This window comes from Sardina pilchardus, chromosome 7 (assembly GCF_963854185.1).
Source record: "Sardina pilchardus chromosome 7, fSarPil1.1, whole genome shotgun sequence".
NCBI classification, from domain to species: domain Eukaryota; kingdom Metazoa; phylum Chordata; class Actinopteri; order Clupeiformes; family Clupeidae; genus Sardina; species Sardina pilchardus.
In genome coordinates, this window is record NC_085000.1 from 25,192,336 (window position 1) to 25,219,789 (window position 27,454).

Here is a 27,454-nt window from a genome sequence, read left to right on the forward strand (position 1 = left end):
GGCTACTGCCACCGATGCGAAGGAACAGCCGGGGAGAGAGAGAGGGGGGGAGCGAGAGAGAGAAAGAGAGAGAGAGGGGAGAGAGAGACCGGGAAGCAAATCTGACAGTTTAATATTGAGAACAAGCGGCAACAAGAAATAACTGAAGTGCCAGTCTGCCGCTGCGCCCTGCAAGGGAGCCGTGCGCACAGAGAAGGATGCGAGCATTCGGAGGTGATAAAGGGGATGCCAAATGCCATGCTGCATTCATGCTCTCTGTCACATACCATTTCCAACTTAGCGCCCATAATTGATTATGCGTGCGGAGTCTGCGGGGTCCGACCGGGAGCCAGAAATTCAGCCGCAGAGAAGCCCGGCGAGGTGGATACTGCGTGGCGTCGCGCCCCTTGAATCTCTTAACTGAGTGAGTACGACCTCCTGGCGCAATGTTCTGCCTCAAGCATGTTCTCCTTCTCTTCCTGTAAAATCCAGATGTACCTCTCCCATGTCGCATCAATTGCAACTGGATTTGGAAAATGGGGTCGCCCATACGTTAAGGTTATCCTCTAGCCTATACCCTAGATTTCTTTACAATCTGTCGTCTGGTTTATGTGAATCCTAATGAATTGCTTTTATCCATTATGAATGGGGAAAGATAGCCCAGATGCCAACGATTAATTTTTACTCTGTCATACGTTTAAGACAGCAGACACGTGTGCAACAGCCACAATGTATCCGCAGTCCCCTTTGTGATTCGACGGTTAATTAGCCGATTCATCAGAGAACTTTGATGTAATTGCAGACGAGGAAAATGGAAATTGACGCCTTCGCAGTCAATTTAAACAAATGCTACTTAGTATTCCGGTCAATACTATGAATCATGGGGCCAATCAACTATACACCGACACCTTTAATGGTCGTGTATTTCCTGAAGAAAGAAATGGGGGAAATCCTTTGGCGTACGCGTTGATAGCTGACCTCCGAGAGGCGTCTGCACTGCGCGTACATTTTACTTTGATCTTGCCAGATTATTTTCGGAGTGCTATGATGATTGGTGGGACAATACCCAAGGGAGCAACGAATTACTCATATTGAATATAGGGTTGACCGCGCTTAGCTGCTGCACAAGCGGAAAGGCATAACGCTGAAAAATACCAAATACTAGTATAATCCACACTTGTTTTGATGACATTTCATTGCATGCGTCTGATCTGCGTTATCGCTCGCGTAGATGAGGCGTTGACAGCCGCTGTCAGCGTCTGTGTTGTGTGTTTGGTGTGATTTTTGTCTCTAACCTGTTGTATGCGGGTGATTGAATCGCCGCAGTCCTAACTGTAAGGGTTGTTTATGAGAGGAAAATGCCAAACGTGCGCAAAGGTGGAGCGCTGGTGTGCAGCAACGGTTCAGGAATTAGGGGGTGGGGGCGATTAAAGGTGTGAGACATGATGAGAGGTGCATGACCCCCTTAACAAGATTCGTATGTATCTGCTGCTGTTGTGTGTGTGTGTGTGTGTGTGTGTGTGTGTATGTGTGTGTGTGTGTGTGTGTGTGTGTGTGCGTGTGTGCGTGTGTGCGTGTGTGCGTGTGTGCGTGTGCGTGTGCGTGTGCGTGTGTGTGTGTGTGTGTGGTGGGTGGGTGTGAGCGCTGTGGCGTAGAATTATTCGTAGAAATACGGTTGCAGACGCGTACCTTAGGTCAGTGCCGATCAGTCAGACAACCGATCTGGTGGAAACAAATGCACAGATGTTCAAATGTATGCGAAATGCTTAGGCACGATCACGATGTTATTGCTAACGTTGTCCATTTCTTACACACACACACACACACACACACACACACACACACACACACACACACACACACACACACACACACACACACACACACACACACACACACACACACACACACACACACCAAAACAGGGATGCTCCCAGGGAAGTCATTGCTAACGTGTGTATAATGATTAGATGTATCAATGGGCATCAAATGAGATGATTGTGTATGTGTTTTGGGGGGTGGCACTTTGTGTGAACTGGCTCACAGACTGTGAAATAGGTCATCCACTCACATGTGCTTCAGTTTGATTGACCAAATTGAGGTAGACTTGTTATTATTCTTCACATACAGAAGGACAATAAGAGAGGACTTGTCAATGTTCAGCTAGAAACAGGGAGAGTATATGCATACTGACAAATGGTCAAAAAAGAGCAAGGCTTTATGTTTGGATGTCTGGGACATGGCCAGTCTGAACCATGGTCTGTAATATGCCTTGCAAACACACACACATACACACACACACACACACACACACACACACACACACACACACACACACACACACTGCATGCAGAGGTAATTTCTGCAAGACACGAAAGCAGGGATCTACCAATTACCCATTATTGATGAACTCTCTCATCATTGCCTGTACTGAACCAGGGGGTTGTTGTGTCATATTGGCTAGTGGCTGTTGATTTACTGGCACAAGAGACCCGTGGTGCTATTTAGGACAAAACCTATAGTATTCCATCACATTCAAGGCAAGAGAGGCAGACTATGGATATTGGAGAACTTTCCGGATGCCCTGTCTCCCTTCACCATAGAGAAAAATCCTCAGCATATTTGCAGGATTGACCTGTATTGATCAGTATTATTCCTTATGTAATGTGAGATATATTGATTACTTTCAGAGGGGCTTGCGTCTGCCTTAAAGCTACTGCATGTAGTGTTCACTGCCAAATGATGCTGTAATTAGCTCTTGTGGGTCCATCTCCGTTCTTCTATCTGCAATTATAATTGCCAGGCGAAGACCATGCCTTTTGGAATGGTCCCGATTGGTTAGTAAAAATTGAAAAAAAAAAAAGTTGAAAATGGTATTTGCTTGTTAAAAGAGACCAATTTGTTTTTGCACCATAGCTTGTTAGAACACAGTTTGTGATAGCAAAAAGCAGCTTACAATTTTGCAAGACTGTAATAGCACAACTTGTACAAACGGCCTTGTCTGTACAAAGCCATGCACAAGAAAACGATGCTGATTCTTGTACGACTGTGCCACGGTTGTCCCTGAAAACTCCATTTTGGTCAGTGTGTCTCCAGAGAGTGCCATGTCTGCACCAATATACTATGGATATCCAACCGCTGCTCTATTTTCTAGTCGTCCTCTCTTACTGTTGCCATCCGTGTGCCAGGGCATGCATGGCCATATGTTCAAATGACAGTGGGGAAGTATTGACCTTAGATGTCCTCTGCCCCTTTAATTAGGCCAAATTGATTTGATCACTGTAGATAACCAGCAAAGTCAATGGTGATAATTATGTACCACACATGCCATCAAAGAGGGGTCTGTTATACTTCTGACATGGTATGGTTCTAATGAAGCCAGAGTGCCTCAGGTAAGAAGTGCATGGCCTCGGTGCTGCCTCGTATGAAGATTGGGTTTTTGTAGGTCTGCTGTTTGCAGGGTTTTATAGGTCACTGTGAAGCCAGGATGCCAGACCTCTGCTGTTCTTCCATCCCATGGGTAGATGGCACCAACAGGCGTGCAAAATCACAGAGGAAATGTGCAATCTGGAAATAAGCAAAATCTGCAGTTTGGAAGCTAGTTCTGCCTGTCCTATTGTGCCATTTTAATATCAACCAATCAAATATTTAGACAGTCAGGTCCAGGGTTCACAATACTCCAATGGGGAATTGAGCAGCAAATCAGTAACCTTTATTACTTGGTTCTATCTTATCATCTTGATAATGATGCATTGTCCTGTAATAGTTGTCTTCATTCCTCCCCAACCAGATTTTAGAATTCCCCACACAAACTTGAACCCCCTACTGGAAATTCCATTTCACTTCAGCAGTTGGTGCCCCAGATATTTTCCAGGTTTGAAATCCACCAGTGGAGTCGCCCGCCCACCCATCCCTGCACATAAGCGCAACCGTAACCTCATCTTCACCTGTTTTCCTCGGCACCGGTTGCCCAAATGAGTAAATATTAACCCCTGCCCCGTCGCCAGATTCCCGTGCCCACCACCAGCGTCTGTTGGGTGGCGATAAGAAACCTGGGAGGGGAAAAAAAGCTCCATTTAAAAGTTCTCTCCTCGCCTAAGAACAGTTCTCTGGTCAGAGAGCTGAATCACACACCCCCACTTTAGAATTCATCACGCTTTGCTTCACTCGACAATGATGATGAATATGCCATGTTGTTCTCTCACCGACCATGCCTGTATTGGTGAGGAGAGGAGATATCACTGGAGCTGAGCGCGAGAGGGAGAGAGAGAGGGATAGAGAGGGGGAGAGAGAGAAAGAACGAGAGAGGTCGCAAGAAACTCTAATTGTGTTTCCCTCTAAGAAAGATGCCGCACAGTATATTGTTTCTCTCACTGGCTCGTGAATGTGACATGTGCTGGATGTGTGGCATTTGGGGAAGTGGTTTTGCAGAGACTTAGTCATATTATACAGTATGTTATTGTCTGCATCCATCCAGTATTATTAGTGTAGGAGTAAACACTGTTTGAAACCAAAATCAGAGTGATCAGAAGATCATTCTGTCAATCTTCATATTTTCAATCAGTATGTTTCTTTGTTAATGTTTAATCTACTGTATGTTGAATATGTTGGTCTGTCTGCATGTTTTGAGCTGGTTTGCTCTGTATGATAAGCATTTAGCTTTGCTAATGGCTTTCCTTTGGCCATATCTTAGCTGCACAGGTCAATTTCTAATGATGGGGAAATGAAGTCATAGAGAAAGGTCCTTTGATCACCGCTCTTATTAAAGACAATTGATCTTATTTAATTTAATTTATTTGATAAGGCATATACCGTCCACAAAGACTTATTTTGAAAAAACCAACAAAGGCATTAAAAATACCCTTGCACCATGGACCAACAGGTATAGCATATTACATGAACAAAAAGCAAATAGCAGATGGAACATTATTAATAACTTCAAGACCAGACTTGTTATAGTCAACCAGGAAATGCATATTGTTTTCTGTGAAAGGAATAGGTTCAATATTAGAGAAATGGAAGAATGAGTCACTTTCCGTTTCACTCACTGATATCGGAAAAAGCATCAGTAAGTATGATAAAGCTTGTGTCTAATTTTGAATCCTGAAAATTCTGTTGAAAACATATTCTTTTTTCATAAAGTCATAAAATATTAGTCGTTTCTCACATACTGACATGAAAGAGTCTGGTACCTCTTCTCTTACCCCCCCCCCCCCCCCCCCTCCCCACACACACACTCACACACACACTCACACACACACACACACACACACACACACTTTCTCCCTCTGATGTTTGAAAAGTCCATCCGGATACTGAAAGAAAGGAAGAAGAAAGAGAGGAGGACGTTTGGAGAGAGGAAGAGGGAGGGAGAGAGGGAGAGTCATGTCTTGGGGGGTTCGGGTGTGTTGGGGGGGGGGGGGGCTGCATGCGTGCGTGCGTGCCAGTTCCTCCCGTGGAAAGTAGGGCTTTGCGGTAATTAAAGCCATGCTAGTCAGTCAGTCCCCCATGTCTCTGTGTCTCTCCTTCTTTCTCTTCGAGCTGTAATTGGCAGAAAAGGGGGAGTGGGTGTCTGCTCCGACGTGATCTGCAAGTGGAAGCATTGCAAAAGCCAGAAGAGAATGGCCGGCTTTTGGTCATACATTATACAAGTAACTTAGAATGCACAAAAGACTTATTTTGGCTCATGCAATTTAGACTGCAATTTATACACCACTCACTCTTTTTTTTGTTTCATTAGGTTTAAATTGGAGAAGTGTGAAGTATGTGAGCAACTTGCCAAGCAATCAGGCATAATGTAGATTGTAGACAAAGATGCCTTAGTCCATGAGTTCATACAGCACATAGACATATAGACGAACAGTAGGTCCTCCAGATGTTAATTATGGCCACCAGGGTGCAGTATTCACACCGCTGAGTGAGAGACAATCCAGGACTCCTCTGGGGATATTTGTGGTCCTAAGGGAAGAGAAGAGGGCTTCCTGCTCTTCTGCCACATCAGTCCTTCACAACAACAGTGACTTGATGGTTATGGATTCTTTCCATCAAGCCATTGACTCCAACACATGGGTTGCTGTGGTTAATGGAAATCTAAGTACCAAGCACCATTTTTATATGCTCTGTATTTGGACTTAATGACCAAATAGCACAGATTATTCTTTATAAATAGACTTGGGTGAGATTTTCTGTTGGTATTCTTTACATCGTTTACATAGTAGCCTAATATGGCAATGGTTTGAAATAGACTTGCCATGGCGGTGAGACCTTTGACATCATGTAAAGGGTATTTCAAATGAACATATTTCATCTGAAGTTGAATGTCTCTTAGGATGCTGTAATAGAGTTCTCTGCCCTTTTTGAATTTCAATCCCAGAGATCAGATGAATTTCTCTAGTCCTAATCAAATGTTATTACACTAAGTCTGATAAGAAACAACAGTCAATAATAGCCTTTTAATGAAAACATGAAGATAAAATGATATCAGTAGTCAATTTAATGTTTGTTGACAGGTGGAAACCTTACCAAGGACATGAAAGTGATACCTGTAGGTGGCTTCTTATGGGAAGTGGTGTTATTGTGAAGAGCGGAAAACAGGAAACAGGGTCAACATTGTTGGAGAGTTGCTCAATATTTATCTGTTTACTTTTGAGAAACCCAGCCAGTGGAGAGGGCTAGGAGGAGGCTGATGTTTGAGGGATGGCTTGCTTGCGATGCGCCTGGACTCGGGCCAAGAGACAACAACATAGTCATTGAGTCTCCTCTTGCTTAACCATGCTAGCGCCTCTGTTGCGCTGAGGGACTACCCACACAATACACTGATGACCTGAGTAAGGGGTAATGTTTGCATCGGCCTGTGTCATGTTTGTGCTCATGTTTGTTGCCGAACTCGCCGGGCGACTCGGGAGCAGCAGCGAGGTCAGAGGTTCAGTTTCGAGGGAGCAAACGCTTTGATAAAAAAAAAGGGCCTGCCCTCGTTGCACTGCAACTTGCTGAAGATCAAAGATTCTGCTTTGGGAATAGTGGGAGCATGATTGTCTACACTCAGCACAGACTCAATGGTTACTCATAGACGGGAGATATTAGCTTGTAATTGCTTCTTATGTTATTTTGAGACGGGAAAGACTGTATCTGTGTCCCATCATATTGGCTAAATGTAAAACTGAGAAATCGCGTATCACAACAATAATACTCAGTAATTATTCTCACTTCATCAGAAACCGTCCCGCATGATTTTGTGACATTCCATTTCTTATAAGCACTATAATGTGGGCGTTATCATATAAGCGCCCCATTCAGACACATATGACCTGTTCGTCTTCATCTTAAATCTAAAGGGCCTGGCGAAGAATTCTTCTCTGGTGGGTGGGAGGATGTGTGTGTGTGTGAGTTTGACATTAAAGTTGACTTGTGGTGAGACAGACCCATGCATTCAGAATTCAGATATGGTGATAACGAGACATCGCTGCCTTTGAATGCAGGAAGAGCTCCGTGTGCTCAGACGCCGCTGACCTTTTCAACTACACGGGCCAAAAGGCTTGTGCGTGTGTGTGTGTGTGTGTGTATGTGTATGTATGTGTGTGTGTGGGGGGGTGTATGTGTGTGTGTGCGTGTGTGTGTGTGTGTGTGTGTATGTGTGTGTGTGTGTGCGTGTGTGTGTGTGTGTGTGTGTGTGTGTGTGTGTGTGTGTGTGTGTGCACGTGCGTGCGTGCGTGGGTGGGTGGGGGGGTGTACGTGTGTGTGTGTGTGTGTGAGAGAGAGAGAGGGAGAGAGAGAGGGAGGGGAAGGAAGGGGGGCCGAGATAAAGAGAGGGAGAAAGGAAGTGATAGATGAGAGGAAGGCTGGCTCCTTAAGCTCAGTTTGTGTTTGGAAATGACAGGTGAGCTTTTCTGAACCCTGGCGTCTAATCCCTCCTCCGCGGCTCCCTTTTGCACTCGTCTTGTCAGGTAGTCCTGCCCGGAGAAGAGGCAGAGCGCCGGGATCTGGCAGGCGAAAGTTCACAAGTAATTGAACTTCTTTTCTTGTGCTGGATTTGGGAAACAGGGGATTAACCAACAGGGTGAGAGATGGCCAATGACTGCACTGCCGGGGTAGGGGTGTGTGTGTGTGTGTGTGTGTGTGTGCGTGTGTGTGTGTGGGGGTGGGGGGTTCAGGGGGAAAGGGCCTTCATTTTGTAGAGGAGACAGCCAGAGGTACTCAGGTAGCTGGTTGGACTGATCGCTGCGTGCTCTGGCCAGTTGGCAGGCAGAGAGAAGGAGTAAGCGCGAGAGAAAGAGAGAAAGGGAGAGAGAGAGGGAGAGAAAGATTGCTTTGAAGATGGGGATGGCAGGGTAGTGCTGAGGCATCAGTCTCATTTAGAGGGGAGGTTGGGGAGAGCGGACGGGTGGGCGGGGGGGTGGGAGGGGGGGCAGGACAGGGCGGTGGTGATGGTGCTGGGGGATGAGCAGAGAGAGAGGGACTCCAGGATGACACAGACAGAATTGGTGGAGGGAAGCAGCAGCAGTAATATACGGGAGACTGAAACGGAGAGAGAGAGAGAGAGAGGCCTGACTGATGGAGTCTGAGAGGCTGGCGCATACCAAGGCCCAGGTGGGCAGGTGCTGGCAGGTGAGGGGCTGGACGGTGAGGAGAAGGATGGAGGGGAGTGGACACAGATGGACAGGTGGGCATGGAGGTGGAGGAGGACACTCAGACACTCTCATAGATACATACACCACAATATGCACACAACTGACAAAGTTCACCTTGATTTCCCTGATGAATATATTTACATACAGTATATTGTACAGAAACTACACTAAACATCCAATGGGGAACTGCCGCTTGGTTTCTAAGATGTATACTGTAGGTGCACCAGAGATTCTGAACATGAGACAGAGTCTGCACATTGGCACTTCTTTGGCAGAACTCAAGTCGTACGTGGGTATTATTGGGTAATACTGGTGCATGGCCATAACCATTTATCTTCAGATGCCAGATCTTCAAAGACAGCTCTCATGCTGTCTGATATTGAGATTTGTGAGTTTTGTGATTCTATAATATCCTCCCTGTGAGACCCATTTTCTGCTGGCAGTCTCTAGACACAAGCCAGGACTCAGTGACTTTTTAATGTCTTTTTTGCGAGTTAAGACTTTGAAGTATACAATAAAAGCGAACCGTTTTACTGGTTCTGCTGTACTGCTTTGAAAGTAGTCACAAAACAATCAAAGGCAATGCAAAACCTGTGCAATTTGAGTGTTTATTGTTATGAGGTCTAAGGATTCATTTTATGCACCACAGGCTGAGATGTTGGCTCTGCATAACCAGTCAGACCCTCCGAATCTCATATTTCTTTTTGTGGGCAGATGTAATCCTTTTGACCTACAACTCGGGTACCCAATATTCCATCAGTATCTGAGAAGAGTTCTCCAGTTGCCTATGTGTGTGTGTGTGTGTGTGTGTGTGTGTGTGGACAGGAGAGATCGAGGGAGCGAGAGAAGGAGAGAGAGTGCAAGAGAGAGAGAGACTCCTGCTGCCTTTACTGGTAGTAATTTAGGGTTTCTCAGCGAGTGGACATCATGATGGAGAGCACCTCCAGCTCTCCTGCTGACTCGCCGTAATTGGCTGTTTAACTGCTGGTCTCAGGGCCAGGGCCAATCACGTGCTGACAGTCAGAGGTCTCCTCTAAGGCTCATTTAACATCTTATCTAGATAGCTTCAGCATTGCTCTAGCATGAAAACACTTTCCAGTGACAAACAAACATATTTGCTGTGCTAGTTGGAGATGTGTTACATGACAACTGAACATTTAAAAATGTAAAAACAAGAAAAAATAAAAAAAATAATTCACTATTTCCTAGATCTAGACGTCATTAAAGATGAAATTCTGGTGAACATGTCAGGAGTGTGAAATTAGTTGCGGTCTCTGAACTGATTCACCCAGTTCATTTATTCACCAAGATGGTCTCATAAATGGAGGTAGTGAGTTAACTTTAATTTATTTTCAAAAAGCACTTGGTTGGATACCACTCTCCACCATGGGAGTAATGATTTATTAATCAAATTGTATCAATATTTAGTAGCAAAAGATAAAATGCTTAAGTGAAGAGCCAGTTGGTTGCACCACTGTGTTAAGAGCACTTTACAAGGGTCCAAGTAGCTCAAGGTTTTTTAGACCCTAGTATGATTTTCTTGGCGAGGTAGAATCACAACATGCTGTTGCTGTACCATTTGAAGAACATCTAGAAAATCTCATCCATGGAAATGTTACAAATGCTCACTCTGCAAGTGAATTATACACATCAGAAACATCTGTGGAATTTGCCATCATCCTCATAGCTATTTAACTATAAAAACAATGCCAGCTCTTGTCACTGAGCATATTAGCAAGTCACTAGCTAAACAAAGCCCCTGTTTTCCACTGTTTTTTTGTACCCATCCACACCTTGAAATTCTGTCCTGCTGAGTGAATCATTAGGCTCTCAGTGTCTCTCCAGGCTGAAATGGTCTCCGTGTACTGGTGCCATTTCACTGTGTGTCCCATTTCACTAATCCCCCCCCCAAACACAGAAACCCACTTTGTCCCCATGGCCACTCCAGACAATCATCTAAGCTGGAACTAATGGCGGTGAACGTCGGCGAGATCTCCCAGGGTGATTCCTACACGTTGCTCCAGGCATCCATGAATTGAATATGTGTGTTGTGTGTCCCTATTCCTGTTGTCTGCATGTCGGGTAGGCTGTCGCTGTGTTGTTGCTGCTGCAGAGAAAGCTGCCAGTTGAGTTTCTCTATGCCTTAGCAGAGCTGATCCAGTGGCCTATGAAAGACTCACTTATCTATCAAAAGATCTCTTATTGCAGCTGAAAAGAACGCAGACGCAGTGAGTGAGAGAGAGAGAGCCATTGTCAGAAACAGTAGATTCAGCTCAGAACTGTGAACTGTGGAGCCATGTGCTGTGTGCATGTATGAATGTTGTAAATGAATAGAGACGTTGGCCTGGCTGGTTGTGTGTGTCTCTGCTACCTATCGCTGAATGGTGCTCATCATACCTCATGATGTGTTCAGCAGCTGCTGTGAACCGATAAACTATTACGGCTAATTAAAGGGAGGTGAAATTCCTCCACGGCTGATGCGGCAGTAAGTGTCGTGACCAGGATTTACGTTAGTGTCAGGGAACTGGCATCTGGCAAAATGAGGATTTAAGAAAAAACAACACATATCTCGAAAATATCTCTTAAAAGAACAGACTATTGGCCAATAGGTTATGGGCAGAGAAATATATGTTGTTTTTAGGTCTGTTTATGCATGTTTTCTGTCAAGTTTCATATGTTGTACATTTTTAAATCCTCAGTACTAATGTATTTTGAAATGTCATTTGTGTAATATGTTACCCGCAGACTTCCATCCATCACAAATCCGTGTGAAATTACATTATTCAGCTGGCATCTGTCAGAACCAGACATCATCCAGGGATACCTCTGAGAGGTACAATATCAGGACCTAGCCAGTGATGCAATAAAGCAGAGTGTTTAGATTAGCCTTCACTTCAGCTGCCAGGGCCAAGACTTCTGGATCAGCTAGGTGACAATATCCTCTCAGACATTAAAAAAAGATGCCACTTCATATTTTCTCGCTGCCTCTCTTGGTTATAGGCAATATAAACAGCACCGTGTAGACACGTAGAATAAACTTAATAAACTGTTTGTCATAAGAGCAAGATAAAGCAAACTGTCCTCAAGCTGTTATGGTGAAGTGTGGAATTACATGTGAAAATGGGACAACAAATTTGAAACAAGTGGTGGGGAAATGGACAAGAGAAGTTAGCAGAGTATTGAACAAGAAGAAGTTGCGATTTGCAGCCGAGTAGCCTATTTCACTAGGTACACATGTTCAACTGCTTATCATCACAGACATCTACTGGTAGCAACTCAATGCATTTAAAGCAGGTAGACATATCCAAGACAACCTGCTGAAGTTTAAAACGAGCATCAGAATGGGGGATGAAAGGTGATTTAAGTGACTTTGAATGTGGCATGGTTGTTGGTGCCAGACAGGCTGGTCTGTATTCCAGAAACCGCTGATCTACTGGGATTTTCACAAATAACCATAAGGTTCACGGAAGAAAACAAAACAAAGTTATCTTGGTGACGATGCCTTGTTTATGCCAGAGGTTAGAGAAAAATGGCTTGACTGGTTCGAGCTGATAGAAAGGCAGCAGTAACTCAAATAACCACAGCTAAAGTATGCAGAGGAGCATCTTTGAATGCGCCACACGTTGAACCTTGAAGTAGATGAGCTACGGCAGCAGAAGACCACACTGGGTTCCACTCCTGACAGCTAAAAAAAAAGGAAAGTGAGGCAAAAATGTGCACAGGCTCAAGAATATTGTACAACAGAAGATTGCAAAAATGTTGCTTGGACTGATAAGTGTCCATCTCCTCTGCAACATTTGGATGACTGCGTCAGAATTTGACGTAAACAACATGAAATCATGAAACCATCCTGCTTTGTATTAGTGGTTCAGGCTGGGGGCGGTATATTGTGTTATGTTGTGGGGAAATATTTTCTTGGGCCCCCTATAGTACCAACTGAGCACCATTTAAAAGCCAAAACCTACATGAGTGTTGTTGATCCTGCCAATCCATTTATGACCACAGTGAACCCATCTTCCAATGGCTATTTCCAGCAGAGTGACACAATGTGTCACAAATTTTAAATAATCTCAAATTAGTTTCTTGAACATGACAAAAGAGGCTCCACAGTCACCAGATCACAATCCAATGGAGCACCTTTGTTTGAGGTGGAATGGGAGATTTGCATCACGTGCAGCCGACAAATGTGCAGAAACTGCATGATGCTATCCTGTCAAAATGGACTAAAATCTCCAGCACCTTGTTGAATCTGTGCCATGAATAATTAAGGCGGTGTTTGAAGGCAAAAGGGGTCCAAGCCGTTACTAACAAGACACACCTAATAAAGTGCAGAAAAGATCATTATGGATAGAAGATATTTCACAGAATCTCAGTTGCCTGGCTGTAATTTGAATAGACACCTTAGCATAAGAAATATTGTTGTAAATATCACTTCAGGCAAAGGCAAGGAGTGGCAGCAATTCATGTAAGACCTCCTGTTCTTGTCGGATGAAGTCTATCTTAAAGGAATAGTTCGGAATTTTGGACATAGGACCTTATTTCCAACTTAGTCGGGGTGATATAGATCGGTGAAGACCATTTTCAGTGAATTTCTGCCCTTCCTTGAGTTGCAGCGTTCATCTCGTGCTAACCTAGGTGCCGAGATAACGCAAGTCAACGGTAACATCCAGCCCGCCACTGAAAACACTCCACAGAACACCCGAAACAAATAAATGATAACGTCAGACTATCAATGCACATGCCTGTGTTGATAGAACAATGTTAGAAATAAAACTAACCTTGCATCGCATTGCAATAGCCTACTTTGTTCCCTGTATGGCAGTGGCGGATTGATATTAAGAGTCCCTCAAAATGTAATAAATCATTGAGTTGCAAGGTTAGTTTTATTTCTAAAATTATTCTATCAACACGGACACGTATATCGATAGTCTGACGTTTTATTTGACTTGTCTCGGGTGTGCGGTGGAGTGAGTGAGACTGTTGTTGATGTCAGACTGATGTTACCGTAGAAATGTGTTAGCTAAGAACCAGCGTTAGCAAAGGGGGACGCTGCAACTGAAGAAAGGGGTTAAACGCGATAAAAACGGTCTCCACCGACCTATATCACCTCGGTAAAGTTGGAAATGAGGTCCTATGTCCAAAATTCCGAACTATTCCTTTAAGCAAAGTGTGATGACAACATTGTGATAAGAGAGACACTAATATGGATTCATTAGGTCGGATGGGAGTCCTGTTGTTCTTTGCCCCAGTGTTCCCCCTAGAGTCTGAGCACAAGCATAAGTGGATTGCTGTGAGTTTTGCTGAAGGCAACAGTGTTGCTGTCACTGGAACAAAATGGATGTTTTCTTCTGGGGGTTTTGTGCCAGCTTCCAGTGGTTCATTTTGTCAGGGAGATATGTCTTTTTTGTTTTCCATCGTAGTCTCATTTACACACTGTACTACAGGTGTCATCTTTTGAGGATAACACATGTTAGTCAGTGCAATTGTATTTTGGTCAATCTCTGAAGTTGTCTCTGAAACTCAGTCCCATATTGATTGACAGCCAATCAATCTAGCAAATGTTCCTCCGATTAAATCTCTAAGAGGAATCTTGGCTTCACGTTGTGCCCAAAAAATGCCCTTTAGCTGATCTAAAATCGCTCTAAAATATGACCTCTTGAGGCTCAATTGCTTTAAGTGTTCCGCACAGACTACGACAGGTCAAGAAAAAGGCAGACGGACATATGGAATAAGTGTTGTTTAGATGCGTGGTCTATTGACAGAGCATATGTAGGGACTGTGTGGTTTGTATTTGTGTAATATCCAGCATTCCACATTAAATGGCACTTACCCCTGATGCAGACTCTTTGGATGACTATGTAAAGGTTAATGGCTGATCCAATAAAATATCATGGGAACCTTGCACTGTATCGCCACCATGGCAGTTGCATACACTGTTTAAATAAAGGGCCAAATGTCTTCCAGTCAGGAATTAAACCTCTTCAGCACATGCTTGAGCTGGGAAAGACTTTCCTTATATTTGCATCTGGAGCCTGAAGGGAGGGTTCAGACTGCATTTCTACAGAGAGCAACCGTTGGTTAGATCAAGACTTCACAGTAATGATACAAGTGAAGAGCATATTCGTTTTGTCCTTGTTTTAAAGGCTCAGGAAGTAGATGAATGCAAACGGTAGTATGTTCATTGTTTCCAAGGAAACATACTTACATTCCATAGCACAACCTTGTACGAGTTAAACTTGGTTGCCCTTTTTGTTGGTACGGTGTTGCTCGTCACTGTCAATTTCAAGGTGCTAGGTGGAGGGTTTTTGTTAAGAACTTTCAAAAAATTATTAGCAACAGAATGTCATAAATGCTGTTTTGCTTAGTTATTCCTTTAGCAGACCCAACAAAACCCATCCAGCTTCCAGAAAAGGAATTAAGGAAGGACACATCTCTTTTAAGGTGTTATTGTTAGAATATAATTAAATTAAGAGACTCCAAAGGGTGGAAAAGTCTCTTTACTAATGAAACAGTAATGGGTATCTACCTCTGACAGACAGTGGTCCTTATGTACACACAGGCACAACAGATTTAAACAAAAATGAAGAGACAACCTTGGTAAGGCACTCTTTGATAAAGATGAGGTGTCAAAACATGTCCGCGGCTTTGCAACCTTAATAAAGATTATTTTTAAAAAGCATTTTTCTTCCCTGGCAATAAAATCCTCACTCAAGAAAAGTTTTATCATATTCCAGAATCTGTTTTGATCAAGCACCCCTGCCCTGAAAAAATAAATAAAAAATAGTTGCGGCAACATAGCATTCATCCTTTCATAGGTCCTTCTTTTTTTTTTTTTTGTCTCTTTGCATCTTGCCGCTCAGTGGCTGTGCCTTTTGCACAGAAGTATTTTTAGCCTGTGCTGTGACTCACTCTCTGCCTTGGATCCTCCTTAAGCAGCTGAGTGCAAAGATTAAAGCACAGCCAAATTGTCATTTACATACAGAGTGTGTTCCTTTGTTTCATACAATGAGAAATTGCCTCTAAATTGAATAAGTGGCACAGATAATAAAGTTTCCCCTCTCAGGTCATGTGTGAGTATGTAGAAATGGATTTACTCTTTGCCGTACGTAAAGAAGTCTAAGCCGATGATTTACTTTTAATGAATAACTCGACCGCACCTCGTTTTGAATATTTATTTACTACAGTATGTAGGCTATCTAGGAGCAGCCATTTGCAATATGAGTTTTTGATGATTGTGAAGATTTGATGTTGTGCTGTTGTTAGTTGATATTTATCCACAGTGCATGTTGCTGAGGGTTGGAATGGATGGGGTGGGGTGGTGTGAGTGGAGGACATAGAGTGTGTGTGTGTTGGGTGGGGGGGTGGGTGTATGAGTCAAATGAATGGTGTGTTGTGGGTGAAAAGTGGGAGTCAGCTGTCTTGTTCCACTGAATCTCCCATAGGGCTTTGCGGTGGAGGTTAATTGTTGTCTTCGGGAACACTCTCAGATATCCCCTATATAACAAGTGCTGTTTGCAGTCCTTGCGTTGGTGTGGGGGTCGGGGATGCCGGCGATTCTGATGCGCCATGTCAGGAGGGCTGGCTGCTGTTTTGGGTGAGAGGGGTCATTAGATCTAATCAAGGGAAATAATCATTTTCACATGTATGTGCTCGTATGCCCTCGTAGCTGCATTGCACAGGTAGCACACCTGATGCACTTGAATCCACAAGAGGCGAAATATCAAAAGCGCCCCCCAGTCCCAAGCGAGCGGATGACGGCTGTAGAAGCCAGAGGAAGAGTGACAGGCGCTGGGCAGCGACCCGGCGCAAAAGGCGGACGGAAGAGATGTAAGATTAATAAAGAGAGATCGGGGGCAGGGCGCTCCCCCTCCTCCTCTGGCACGGCCGCCTGTTTATTCACAGCTCAGCGCTGGCAAGAGAGAGGAGATGGATGAGGCTCTGTTTATTTATGACACCTCGTGGAGTATGTACACTGACTCAATGAAGCCTGATCTGATATGTATTTTGTTTTATTTATGTCCTATTTTTTTTTCCCCCTCTAATGACTGGGTCCTCTCCAAAGGGAGCTGGGCCAGAGAATTTCAGATGATTTCAACTCACCCGCTCTCCTCCCCCTCTCCCCCCCATGCTGTTTTTCTCTCCCTCTCTTTCTCCCTTCTTCTCTCTCTCCCTTTTTCTTTCTTTTCAGATCTTGCGACCGTGCATGCGACCGGATGAAAGTGTGTGTGTGAACGAGCGTGGGAGCAAAAGAGCGAACGAGTGAGAGTGAGAAATATATATACGGAGAGAGAGGAGAAGAGAGAAAGAGAGAGAGAGAGAGAGAGAGTGGGGGAGAGAGAGAGAGAGTGCGGGAGAGAGAGGGGGGAGAGAGAGAACGTGTGTGAGTGTGGCAGCCCTCCCACATGGCCTCCATGCAGGACGGGGTGAACTTCACTGCTCCTCCCTACGGCAAGGTCCTGTTGCTGGGGGCCATCGCAGCCGCCTCAGCCTTCGTCGTCACCATCCTCATCGTCGTTCTCTGTGTGGGATGCCAGAGGTGAGGAATAATCCCCCCCCCCTCCGCCCCAACCCCTCAAAACTCCCCCTGTTCCCCCCCTCTCAGGACCTGGACAACATCGTCATCGTCACCCCCCCCCCCCCCCCTCAAACCTTTGTTGGGGCCGTGGACCTGGCTCCTCCCCTCCCCCACCCCTTTCCTTGACGTCTTCACTATTCCTGTTCTTCAGTCCTTGTGTGGTCATTCTGTGTTCCGTGTATCTGAACAAGCTGCCTTTACGGCATATTGTATTCTGAATGTATCATCCTCATACTGTTCTCTCATAGCGGAAAAAAAAGAAAAAAAGTTGAACTACATTCTCTCTTAATCACATGTGATCTATTTGTGAAGCAGGATGATTTAGAAGGAAGATTTTCTGTCCGGTAACAGTAAGTACCCTCCCTGCCCTGTACAACAGGCCTGACCTCGGCTAATACCCGACTCCGCCGAGGGCCTCTCGTTGGCAAGCCTCAATGTTTAAACCACCGCAGAGACAAAGAGACGGAAAAAAAAGGAGGGGTTTGAGAAATCAAACTTGGCTTTGACACACTGCAGTGTCATGGTGTCATTACACTATCTGAGGATTGATTTGGCCAGAGATGTTGTTCATCATTTACAGTAGGGAGAGTTAATCACAATGATAAACAATACTGGTGTCACGGTTAATGAGGTCCTGACAAGACACCGATTTTTCAAGAGCGGAAAAAACACTACTCATCTCTCTTGTCTCCTTCCCCCTCTGTCGTATCTGTCTTTCCTCTATCTCCCCGCACATTTGTCTCTCCTCCCTCTTACCCAAACTCTTCCTCTCTCCTCTCCAGCAATCAGAAACACCACCAGAGACCCCATTTCAGTAGTCACAGTAGCTGCATTATTTCTGTTTAATTGGAGGATTTGAAACCATTTTTTATAAGTATTACTGGCTATTGGATTGGTAAGGTTTTTAATCCACTATTTTTCGTGCTGTGATATTTAAAAAAAAAAAAAGAAAAACGTTCCTGTTATACTGTACTACAGTGCTGTAACTCAGTCTAATGCTCTGAAACTGACGCTAAGCTTGGTAAGTTGAAAATTGGAATCTCCTCTGGGGTGCACGTACGTAACTGAAACATAAAGTGAAGTTTCTCTCCTGATGTTGCCCACGCACAAATCAGGAACAGCTTGGTCCCCGAAAACATAACCAGCATTTGGGTTCACATAACAGTTTTGAATTAAAAATAAACTTCAAGAGAAGTTTTACAGTGCTCGTTTGGTACTAATTGTCAGAGGGTACTGAAACAAGTCGTTTTCACGACTCTATCGTTGTGGATTATTGGACTTTTTCAAATCACAGTTATTAAGATATTAATCATGTTGGCTGGGTGGTATTTTTAACTGTCTGCCACTGGCAGACAGATGCTCTCTGGGCTATGTATGTGCAATAAACACCACCACCACTTGACAAGCTGTTAAGATCACAAGAAAAGGGCGTCGTTGGGAATGGATGTCTCACAAAGGGCAGACAAACAGCGCAGGCAAAGATCTACCATCTTTGGTGTAGGTGCAGACAGACACCTCAGAGCTAAAGGAGAGATGTTAGCGCCCACACCTCCTACACCAAACATGTAGCTGCTGTCTTGGGTCAGTGAGCCACACCCGCTTACAACTAGGTATCCCCAAAGCAGAGCTGATGACAGATCAAAGGCGCATAGAGTTTCTGTCTTGTTACGGGGGGGGATGAAATACATTTCTAGCATTTTCGTCAGTAAGTGTTGTCAGGTGTCCCCCAATCACACATTTCGAGTCCAACACTCCAGTCCCAGTCTCACGCTGTCGTCTCCAAGTTCTCCTCTTGACATGCTCCTCTTTGTCTCTCAACATTTTGTATGGGCATGCGGTCTGTGATTTTGTCCTAAACCAGTGAAAGTCTTTTACTGATGTATAGAATAAAGAAATAAACCAAAGCAACAGACAAAACAAAGCGGTTGATCTGGCATGACACTTTACAGGAAGGGCAAGACTCACAGTGGCTCCAGCGAGGGCGGAAAGCACCGGCTAATGGACATGGTGAGTACCAAAGATCACCGTCTCTCTCTCCATTCACCACCAACCCCACCTTTGTCAAGATGGCTACTTTCTTTCTTTCAGCATGGCTCTTCAAATATCTTTTGTGTATGGTGTAAATGAGTGTATTTGACATGTTTTTTTAAAAATTATATTCTGAATGCTCCCTTTCTGCTGTTTGTTCTCAGAGTATTCTGAGGCAGTCCAAGCTGCGGTCCATTAGCAAGTCTGACACCAAGCTGCACGAGATGAACAAACTGAACTGCAACGGAAAGAGTATGTACCTCTGACTAGCCCCTGAGATCTGCTAATATGTGTTTTTTGCCTTATAGCCTTAAACAGGATACCAGAGAGGGAATGTTTGACAGTGTGCATAGCATTCAAATGATAATGATAATGTATCTGCAAGCTCACAACTACTAGTTGGGGATCAATAAAGTATCTATCTATCTATCTATCTAGTTGCCTCGAATCTAACATTAGTTGTATATGTTCATGTCAAAGACATGCAGCTCAATGCATTACATTGTTTGATCTGACAGAAGGTTGATCTATGATCACCCCCATGAGTGTCACCTGATATGTTCACCTCAGTCTGACCTCATGACTCGTGAGTAACGCTTCTCCTCTCGGATGGAACCCTCTTCAGAGTCGTCCAAGAAGAACCGCCCGGCCAGCATGGACCTGCTTCTGCTCCCCAGCCGCCGTTCCAACTCGGACCGCCAGCTCCCGCAGATCCCCCCCGGCACTGGTGAGGATGGAGAGCATACATACTCAGAGGTGGGCCGCCGCTCCTCTACCACCCGTTGCCCTGATGACGCCCTCTATGCCATAGTAGGGGGCAGGGCAGGCGAGACCGACACGCCCGCACCGCCGGCGGTCCCGGCCAACACCCCTGCGCCCCCGGACCCGGACGGAGACGGCGTGGACGGAGGGATGCCCGACCCGGAGAACGTGCAGCAGGTGATGGGACCGCCGGGCCCGACGGAGGCGGCCGAGTACGCCTGCATCCGGAAGGTGCGCAAGGTGGACAAGGCGGCGCAGAAGAGGGACAACGGGACGGAGACGGAGGAGGGCCTCGTCCAGCAGAGGCACAGCAGCGGAGACGTGCGCCACGGTGGGCCGCCCTCGCACCCCGCGCCGCCCCCGCCTCACCCGCACAGCCAGAAGATGCCCCGCAAGAACATGGACGCCTTCAACCTGCCCACCTTCCCCAAGGTAAGACGCACGAGCGCTGACCACAAGCGTTTCTGTTTACATGCTGATTTTCCCCTACAGGCATCCCTTTCTCGTAGAGAGAACTGCAGGCTGGAGGTCTGAATCCATGAGTTAATTTTGATCGCGTATTGACTTTTCCCTGTTTTCAATAACAATGAAAGTACCGGATTTACGAGGTGGGATTTGTGTCAGAAAATCTGTTTTTGTGCGCTAGTACCACGTTTACACCGGGATGAAAAGCCAGGGAATTAGGCTCGATCACTGCATGGGTGAAATATCTGACTTTCGTTCTGCCTTGAATGAATAACTGGTGCTGTTTGTGAGTCAGCTTATGACTAATGCAACCAAGTAACCATAAGAGGCTGAACGTGATTAAGATCTACATTAGAGAGAATACAGGTGTGTAGCAAATTTAATCTCTTACTCTGTGCATATGATCAATGCAGTCCTTACTTAGCAGGGAAATGAGGCTAAACCCTCCCTTTAGATGCATACTGATACTGTCATGTAGAATTATCCTCATAGCAATCTCCATCTTCTGAGGTGACGCAATTTCCAGAAATACAGACCTCTCTCACTCACTCTTATCGAGAGCGGTGCAATCTGCAAGGAGCTGTCACTCAAACACGTGAGCTGGCACCCATAACGGCAAGGCTCTGGCTGTTGAGACATGCGAGATGTGTAGCAGCAGATGAAAGCCTGTGTGTGTGACGGCCTAATCTCCCCCATCTTGGAAACGCTGTGTTTAGCACGCCCCATTGCCTGGGCCATGTCCCCCTGCATCTAAATGACTCTGCAGAGCCAGGCAGCTTCCCCGCCTTTTGTTCTCTTTGATGTTAGCCAAACGTGAACCGCGTGTAGCCAAATATTCCTTTTAATTCCGTACCATTCTTACGTTTAGCGTGACAGTGGAGGGGAGTGTAAAACTCAATGAAATGGGATAGGTCATGTTGCCATGGTAATTACGCTCCCTTCAAAGCTGAGAAATCTCATGTTGTCATTGCCATTCAACAGTATTTGCCATATGTGAAGCCTCTTTTGTGATTGTATACATATACAGTGTATGTTTTGTCACTTTTAACCATAAGGTTTAACTGAAATAATGATCGAGTCTTTGCCTGTCTGTGTGTGTACTATGTCTTTCTGTGTGTCTTTATGTGAAATGGTTGTCCCTCGGCATTGACCCAAACCGAGTGCATGTGTTTCTGTGTGTGTGTGTGTGTGTGTGTGTGCGTGCGTGTGTTTTACCCTCTGTCTGTCTGCGGAGCCGTCTGATGTTATGACAGGCCCTCCTCTCCCCATCCCCCCCATCCCCTTAACCCCCCACCGCTCCCCATTCACCCATCTCGCCTCTGTTGGCCTGACTAATGAGAGCTGTCATTTTTACTACAGAGCGCAGGGGCCACGCCAGCCACGCAAACCAACAATGAGCGCAAAAAAAACTCAGAGCGTTTCCTCATCACTCTTGTAAATGCGTTGCTTCACAGTTCCCTCTGAGCAGGATGTAACCGAACGCTGATGGAACCAGAAGTGAAATGTGGACGCCACCAAAATGCTCGTTATTCATGTTCCCCCTGCTGGGAGTGTTGTGTTTGTGACGTGTGTGTGTGTTTACCGAGTCCTTGTCTTTGTACACAGCGGTCGCAGTGTAAGTTGTATCATTATAGCATTATAGCTGTGTGCTGGTATGTACCGCATGTGTGCGTTTGAAATGTACGTATGTACTGTGTGTTTTCATGCCTTTATCTGTGATAAGCAGCCTTGTAAACATGCCTGAACAAATGTAATTGTCCCCCTGATTCTCCACAGTCATGCTGATTATGTTCAAATATCAACATGAGAAGAGTCGTGTCATCAAAGACACTCTCTCATGTGCAAGCAGTTTGTTCTTGTGCTGGTAAGGATTGGAGGTGAGACATTCAGACGATGCCATTTGAAATGAAAGGAGAGCTGCCAGTTAGAGAAAAGCGTCCAAGACCGATCTGTGATCATTCGTTGTCTCAGGTGGACAGGCTTGGCTTTAATTGACTGTGACCAGACCAGAAAAGAAGGTATCCAAAGCTCAGTTTTGGGCTTTGATTGTAACTCAGCACAGAGATTGAAAGACAGTTATCATCGTTACAGATGAAACGGATGACTGCTGGGAACTGGGATGGTGAGGCTCCTGAAGATGAGGTCCCTTTAAGCCACTTCGAGCAGACAGAGCTAGTCGTGTCTGAGGTGATAGGGTCATACAACTCAGATCTCCGAAATAAATTCAATTGAGTACCACCTGTTATAATAGAACAAGACCAGATCACAGCACCACCTGTTATACTTATTACCTGTTACAGCATCAGAGATACTGCTAATAATAACACAACATGCAGAGTGTTGGTGAAAACGTTTGGGTGCAGTGCAAGTCTTCCATTGCTATGCACCTTGAATCTCTGAAGTAAACTCAGTTGTCAAATAACAAATAACAGATCAAGACCAGATCACAGCAGCAGAGATGGCTATAACATGGAAAGTAAGGAGACCATTTGTGTTGGGGAGGAGTAGATGTTAACGGTTCTCTCTTCAGTGGTCCTCATACACATCTCTGTTTCAGTTTTTGTGGAGGAGAGGTGTCCAATTCATATAAGATTTTATAGGACACCATGATGTGGAAAGAGCACATTGTGCAGGTGGTGATTGTCTCCTCTGCCTGTGCTGTTGGTCCATCAGGAAGCAGTGTTCATGGGTAATGGCGAGGAGTATATATGGAAGCCCCCAGATGATGAAGACTTCATGATCCAACACAAACAGATAGGACCAGGACCAGGACTACTGGGCGAGAGCATACAGCCGTCAATAGCTGGGGTGAGCTTGTATAAGAGAGAGTGTGTGTGTGTGTGTGTGTGTGTGTGTGTGTGTGTGTGTGTGTGTGTGTCTGTGGTGGGGTATAGCTGCTTAAACTACTAGCGCTTAAACGAAACACATATTTTAGTAAGTATAACACCGTCAGAGGAATTCAGCACTCACATAAAACCCAAATGGTGTTTTCAGTGGCTGTTGGTTTGCGACAACCTTTACTTGTGAGCACCAGAGTTTATGTCCCCATAGTTTTATAGGGACCCTGATTGTGGGCTAAAATGTCTGTGTGTTAGTAAAAAACCTTCAATGTGTAATTGTTTCATGATCATGTGGGACTAACAGGACCGTGAAACCATTCTCTTGTTGGTCCTCAGATAGCCGACATGTACTCCAAAGTGTGCAAGCCTAGCAAGAAGAAGAGAGCCATGCCTGGGTCCCCCCCGGGCAACACCGGCTACCGGACCTTGGGGCGTGGGGACAGGGATCGCGACCGCGACGGGGGCTTCAGTGTGGTGGTGAAGCCGCAAACGTGGGCCCCCCAGGAGGCCAAGGGGGCCAGAGCGGCCCCTGGCTCCATGGAGGACCATTGCTACGAGGCCATTGGCTCCGAAGAGTGTGACCCGGCCTACGAGGCCATAGAAGGGGGCGGCGCGGGGGCCGGGGCGGGCGCCTGGAAACGCGAGCGACCCCCGCCCTTGCCCAACGCCAGCGCCACCCTCCGGCCAAAGAAGAAGAAGCCCCAGCAGCCCCTGCAGCAGCCGCCGCCGCCGCCTCCGCCACAGCAGACTCCTAAACTGCAGCATCTGCCCGCCAAATCCCTCTTGCTGCCCGGGGAGAACCTGTATGAGAGCATTGGGGACCTGAAGCACAGCTCGGCCACCTCCAGCACCACCACCATCTTCACCTTCAACGATGGCATGGAGATGTACGTTACCGGCTTGTAGGGGTGCTTGTGTGTGTGTGTGTGTATGTGTGTAGGTGTGTGCGTGTGTGTAATGTGTGTGTGTGTGTTTGTGTGGTTGAGTGTGTGGAGCCACCGTACAGTACAATACAGCGCAGAACACATATCTCTGCAGCTCAAGTCACAAGAGACATTAATGCATAAATACAGTACATACACACGACACATGCCCTGCCTCTCAACACTTCAGAAAAGAAAAAAAAAACAGACAAACAAAATTGAGAGAAAAAGAAGAAGTGAGCGCTCCCACAGCACATTGCTCTTCACATAGTCTGTTTACATCCCTGTCTAGCTGATTCTCAAGCCCCTCAACCCCCCCCCCCCCTCCCAACACCCCACCCATCCATAGCCTTAGTGCACAGTATGCGGTGTCTGAGAAGGAAGGTGGCATTCGCATCAGAGTGGATGTAGGGCTGCGATGCCGTGCCATAAAAGCGCATCCCATGCTGTTATTGATCACTTCTGCTAGCATGTCATAAACTGCTCCTCCTCCTAACCCTCGATGGCCCATCTGCTGAGTTTTAGTTTGGTGAACAGTGATGTTTCAGCACCTCGTGAGATGATAACCGGATAATGGCAGTCAGAGGCTTTGGGTTTTTCTAAGTGGAAATTGTTTCAGCGCTCAGAGCCAATCAAATTAAACAGGTCTAAAAGGTTTCTATTGGATTTTCCCCCAAACAGTGATTGATATGTCTGAAACTGTGTCTATCTTGGAGAGCACAAAGCCTCTCTCTCCCATCCTGATTTAGAAGAAAGACGTGAAACACTTGCACACACACACACACACACACGCACACACACACACACGCACACACACACACACACACACACACACACACACACACACAAACACACACAAAAACACACACTGACTGATTTTCGCGTCATCAGCCCCTTGAGGTGGCAGGTGTCACTTTCAAGATTTGCCGAGAGGCTTCCAAAGTCAAAGTAAAATAACGAGCACAACAGTTGGAGAGAAAGTTTACTGAGCAATGTCACCCTGTATCTAAACATAGTCTTTTTGCAGGGAGAATAAGTTGTTGAAATTATGAATCTCCACAGTATTTGTGTATGTGGGAGTAAGACATTTGCTGTGATATCTCAAAAGAGAACCTTTATTGATCAGTACAATGACTACTGAGTTGCTGTTATTAAATAATGACTACTGAAGTGCTGTTATTGAATAATCAGTACTGTCTTTTCTGAGGGTCAAAGCTTTCTAAAAACATTTGTCCCCTATAAGCTATGATCACAGCTTTAATGGAATAGTTGATGATGAAAGAAAATACATTGGACTATCGTTGTAGTGACAATGGTGGTTCCAAAAAAGAACATTTAGAATTTTTGAAAGTACAAAGAAAATGAAATTGCACAAGATGATTGGAGAATTCTTGCACCCCTTAATCCAGTGTTAAGCACAACCCCTCCCTCCTTGTGTAACTTTCTTGTTGGCACTTATTGTAGTTTGTCAAGAACATATGGTATCCCATTTAAAACATTTTAATTGAATTAAATTAAATTAAATTAGAGTAAAGGCAATGCTATAGTTAACAATGCTCAGGGACAGAGTAATACTAAACGATGGAGAATCCTAATTGCACACAAAGTTTAATCTCCTCCAATTAAAAGAAATGAAGTGTTAATAGCTGTATTAATCAATCATGACCCTGGGTGGGAAACGGGACTATATTTTTGCTCTCATGTATTTTTTTGATTTTGTTGGTTGTGTTACACATGACATTGATTGACTGTTGGTGAGTGAGCCACCACTGCCATAAAAGTACAGTTCAGTCCTGTGAGTGTTTTACTTTGTCTATGCTGTTTATGCACTTTGCCTGATGAAAAAGAGCATGCATTAAAAAAGAAAAGCAAACAAAAACTAACAAACGTTTAAAAAAGTGAACAAAAAAAGCACTGTTCTTATGGTACCTGAGAATGGGTTATTTATTGCTGTTGTTGGTTGTTTATTTTTTTTATTTAAATGTCTTTTTTTTATTTTGTTGGAGACAGCACAATGTCATTGTGGACCCAGTACTGATATTAGGTGGCATACAAAAGGACAAGTTTGACTCTTGTCTGTCTGGTTGTAAGGCATGGTTGGTCTTTGTCCATTGGCAGTGTTGGTCTGCGGTGTGATCTCAGAGCAGGACTACTTCCTTGATACTGGATCACAATAATGCTAATCATATCTGAAAAAAAAAACTCATAGCACTGACCAGGAAATGCTTTAGCAGTTGTCTGGTTTATAATGGAAGACAGAAGCATCATGACTTCCTCCTTCAGTGACTCGGTACCTTAAAACTTGTGAAGTACCCCCTGTATAAAATGCTACAAAAATCGCTGAGTGACAGTTTATATATTTCCTGGAGGTCATGAACCTTCATCTTCCAATCTGTATGCAAAGGTGCAAAGGTCCTCATGAACAGTGTTACAGTCCTTATGCTATTCAAATGACACTTAAGTATTTCTGTGTGTCCTGGGAAAAAAGTTAATCATTAAATAAATATATATAAAGCATAGCAACTGGACAAACCTAACTGGACTTAAAAGTACAACAGTGAACTTGGCTAGACCAAATATACACACAAAACTGCATATTTGAGCCCAGTACATGGCAGTTATCATATATGTTAATGCAATGTTGTATATATGTTATAAAAGAGAAAGAAGAAACTACTATCCTAGGTGTTTTTGAGAATATACATTTATTTTTGTTTGTGTTCTTTGGAATGACTTCTGGTGACAAAATTGCAAAATTGCTTTCTCTGTGAGTTGTATTGAGTTTATTTTTTATGTTTTTGTTTTCATTTGATCTTCCCTCCCTCCATTCCCGCTATAATGTGTACTTTGAAGGCAAACTGAGTCAAGTGTGGCAGCTACTGTCATGTGTTTGCAAATCAAACAACAGGGTCGTGTGTACTCAAACCGTGTAATTAAGTGCTAACGTGCAAAAGATTGTAATGTTTTTATATCAAAATTACTATTCATAAAAATGTCGGGTCAAGTTTATACTTTTGTAATAAAGTAGCACTCAAAAAGCACTTCATGTACTCATATGCAGGGTTTTTGATGGGCTTATTCACAAGTTCACTACTGCGGTCTCTGTCAAAAGGGCTCATTTGAGCAGAGGCACTAATCTAAGCCAACTGAGGATACTATTCGGTTTTCTTCTGAATACATTTGTTTATCCAACCGTGTCAATAGGATCATCTGGAAATGTTGGCATAGCCTAACTAGCTTCCCCTTCCACAGACA

General features: G+C 44.7%; 1 protein-coding gene across 1 annotated transcript; it reads left to right on the forward strand.

Moving 5' to 3' along the window:
- Positions 1-333: 333 nt before the first annotated feature.
- Positions 334-27,233, forward strand: si:dkey-70p6.1 (uncharacterized protein LOC570575 homolog). Its single transcript, XM_062540089.1, has 7 exons — positions 334-403; positions 16,795-17,142; positions 19,131-19,188; positions 19,374-19,461; positions 19,835-20,403; positions 23,110-23,244; positions 23,613-27,233. Exons 2-7 carry the CDS (start codon positions 17,009-17,011, stop codon positions 24,180-24,182), a joined length of 1,554 nt encoding a protein of 517 aa, XP_062396073.1. The 5' UTR covers positions 334-403; positions 16,795-17,008; the 3' UTR covers positions 24,183-27,233.
- Positions 27,234-27,454: the final 221 nt, after the last annotated feature.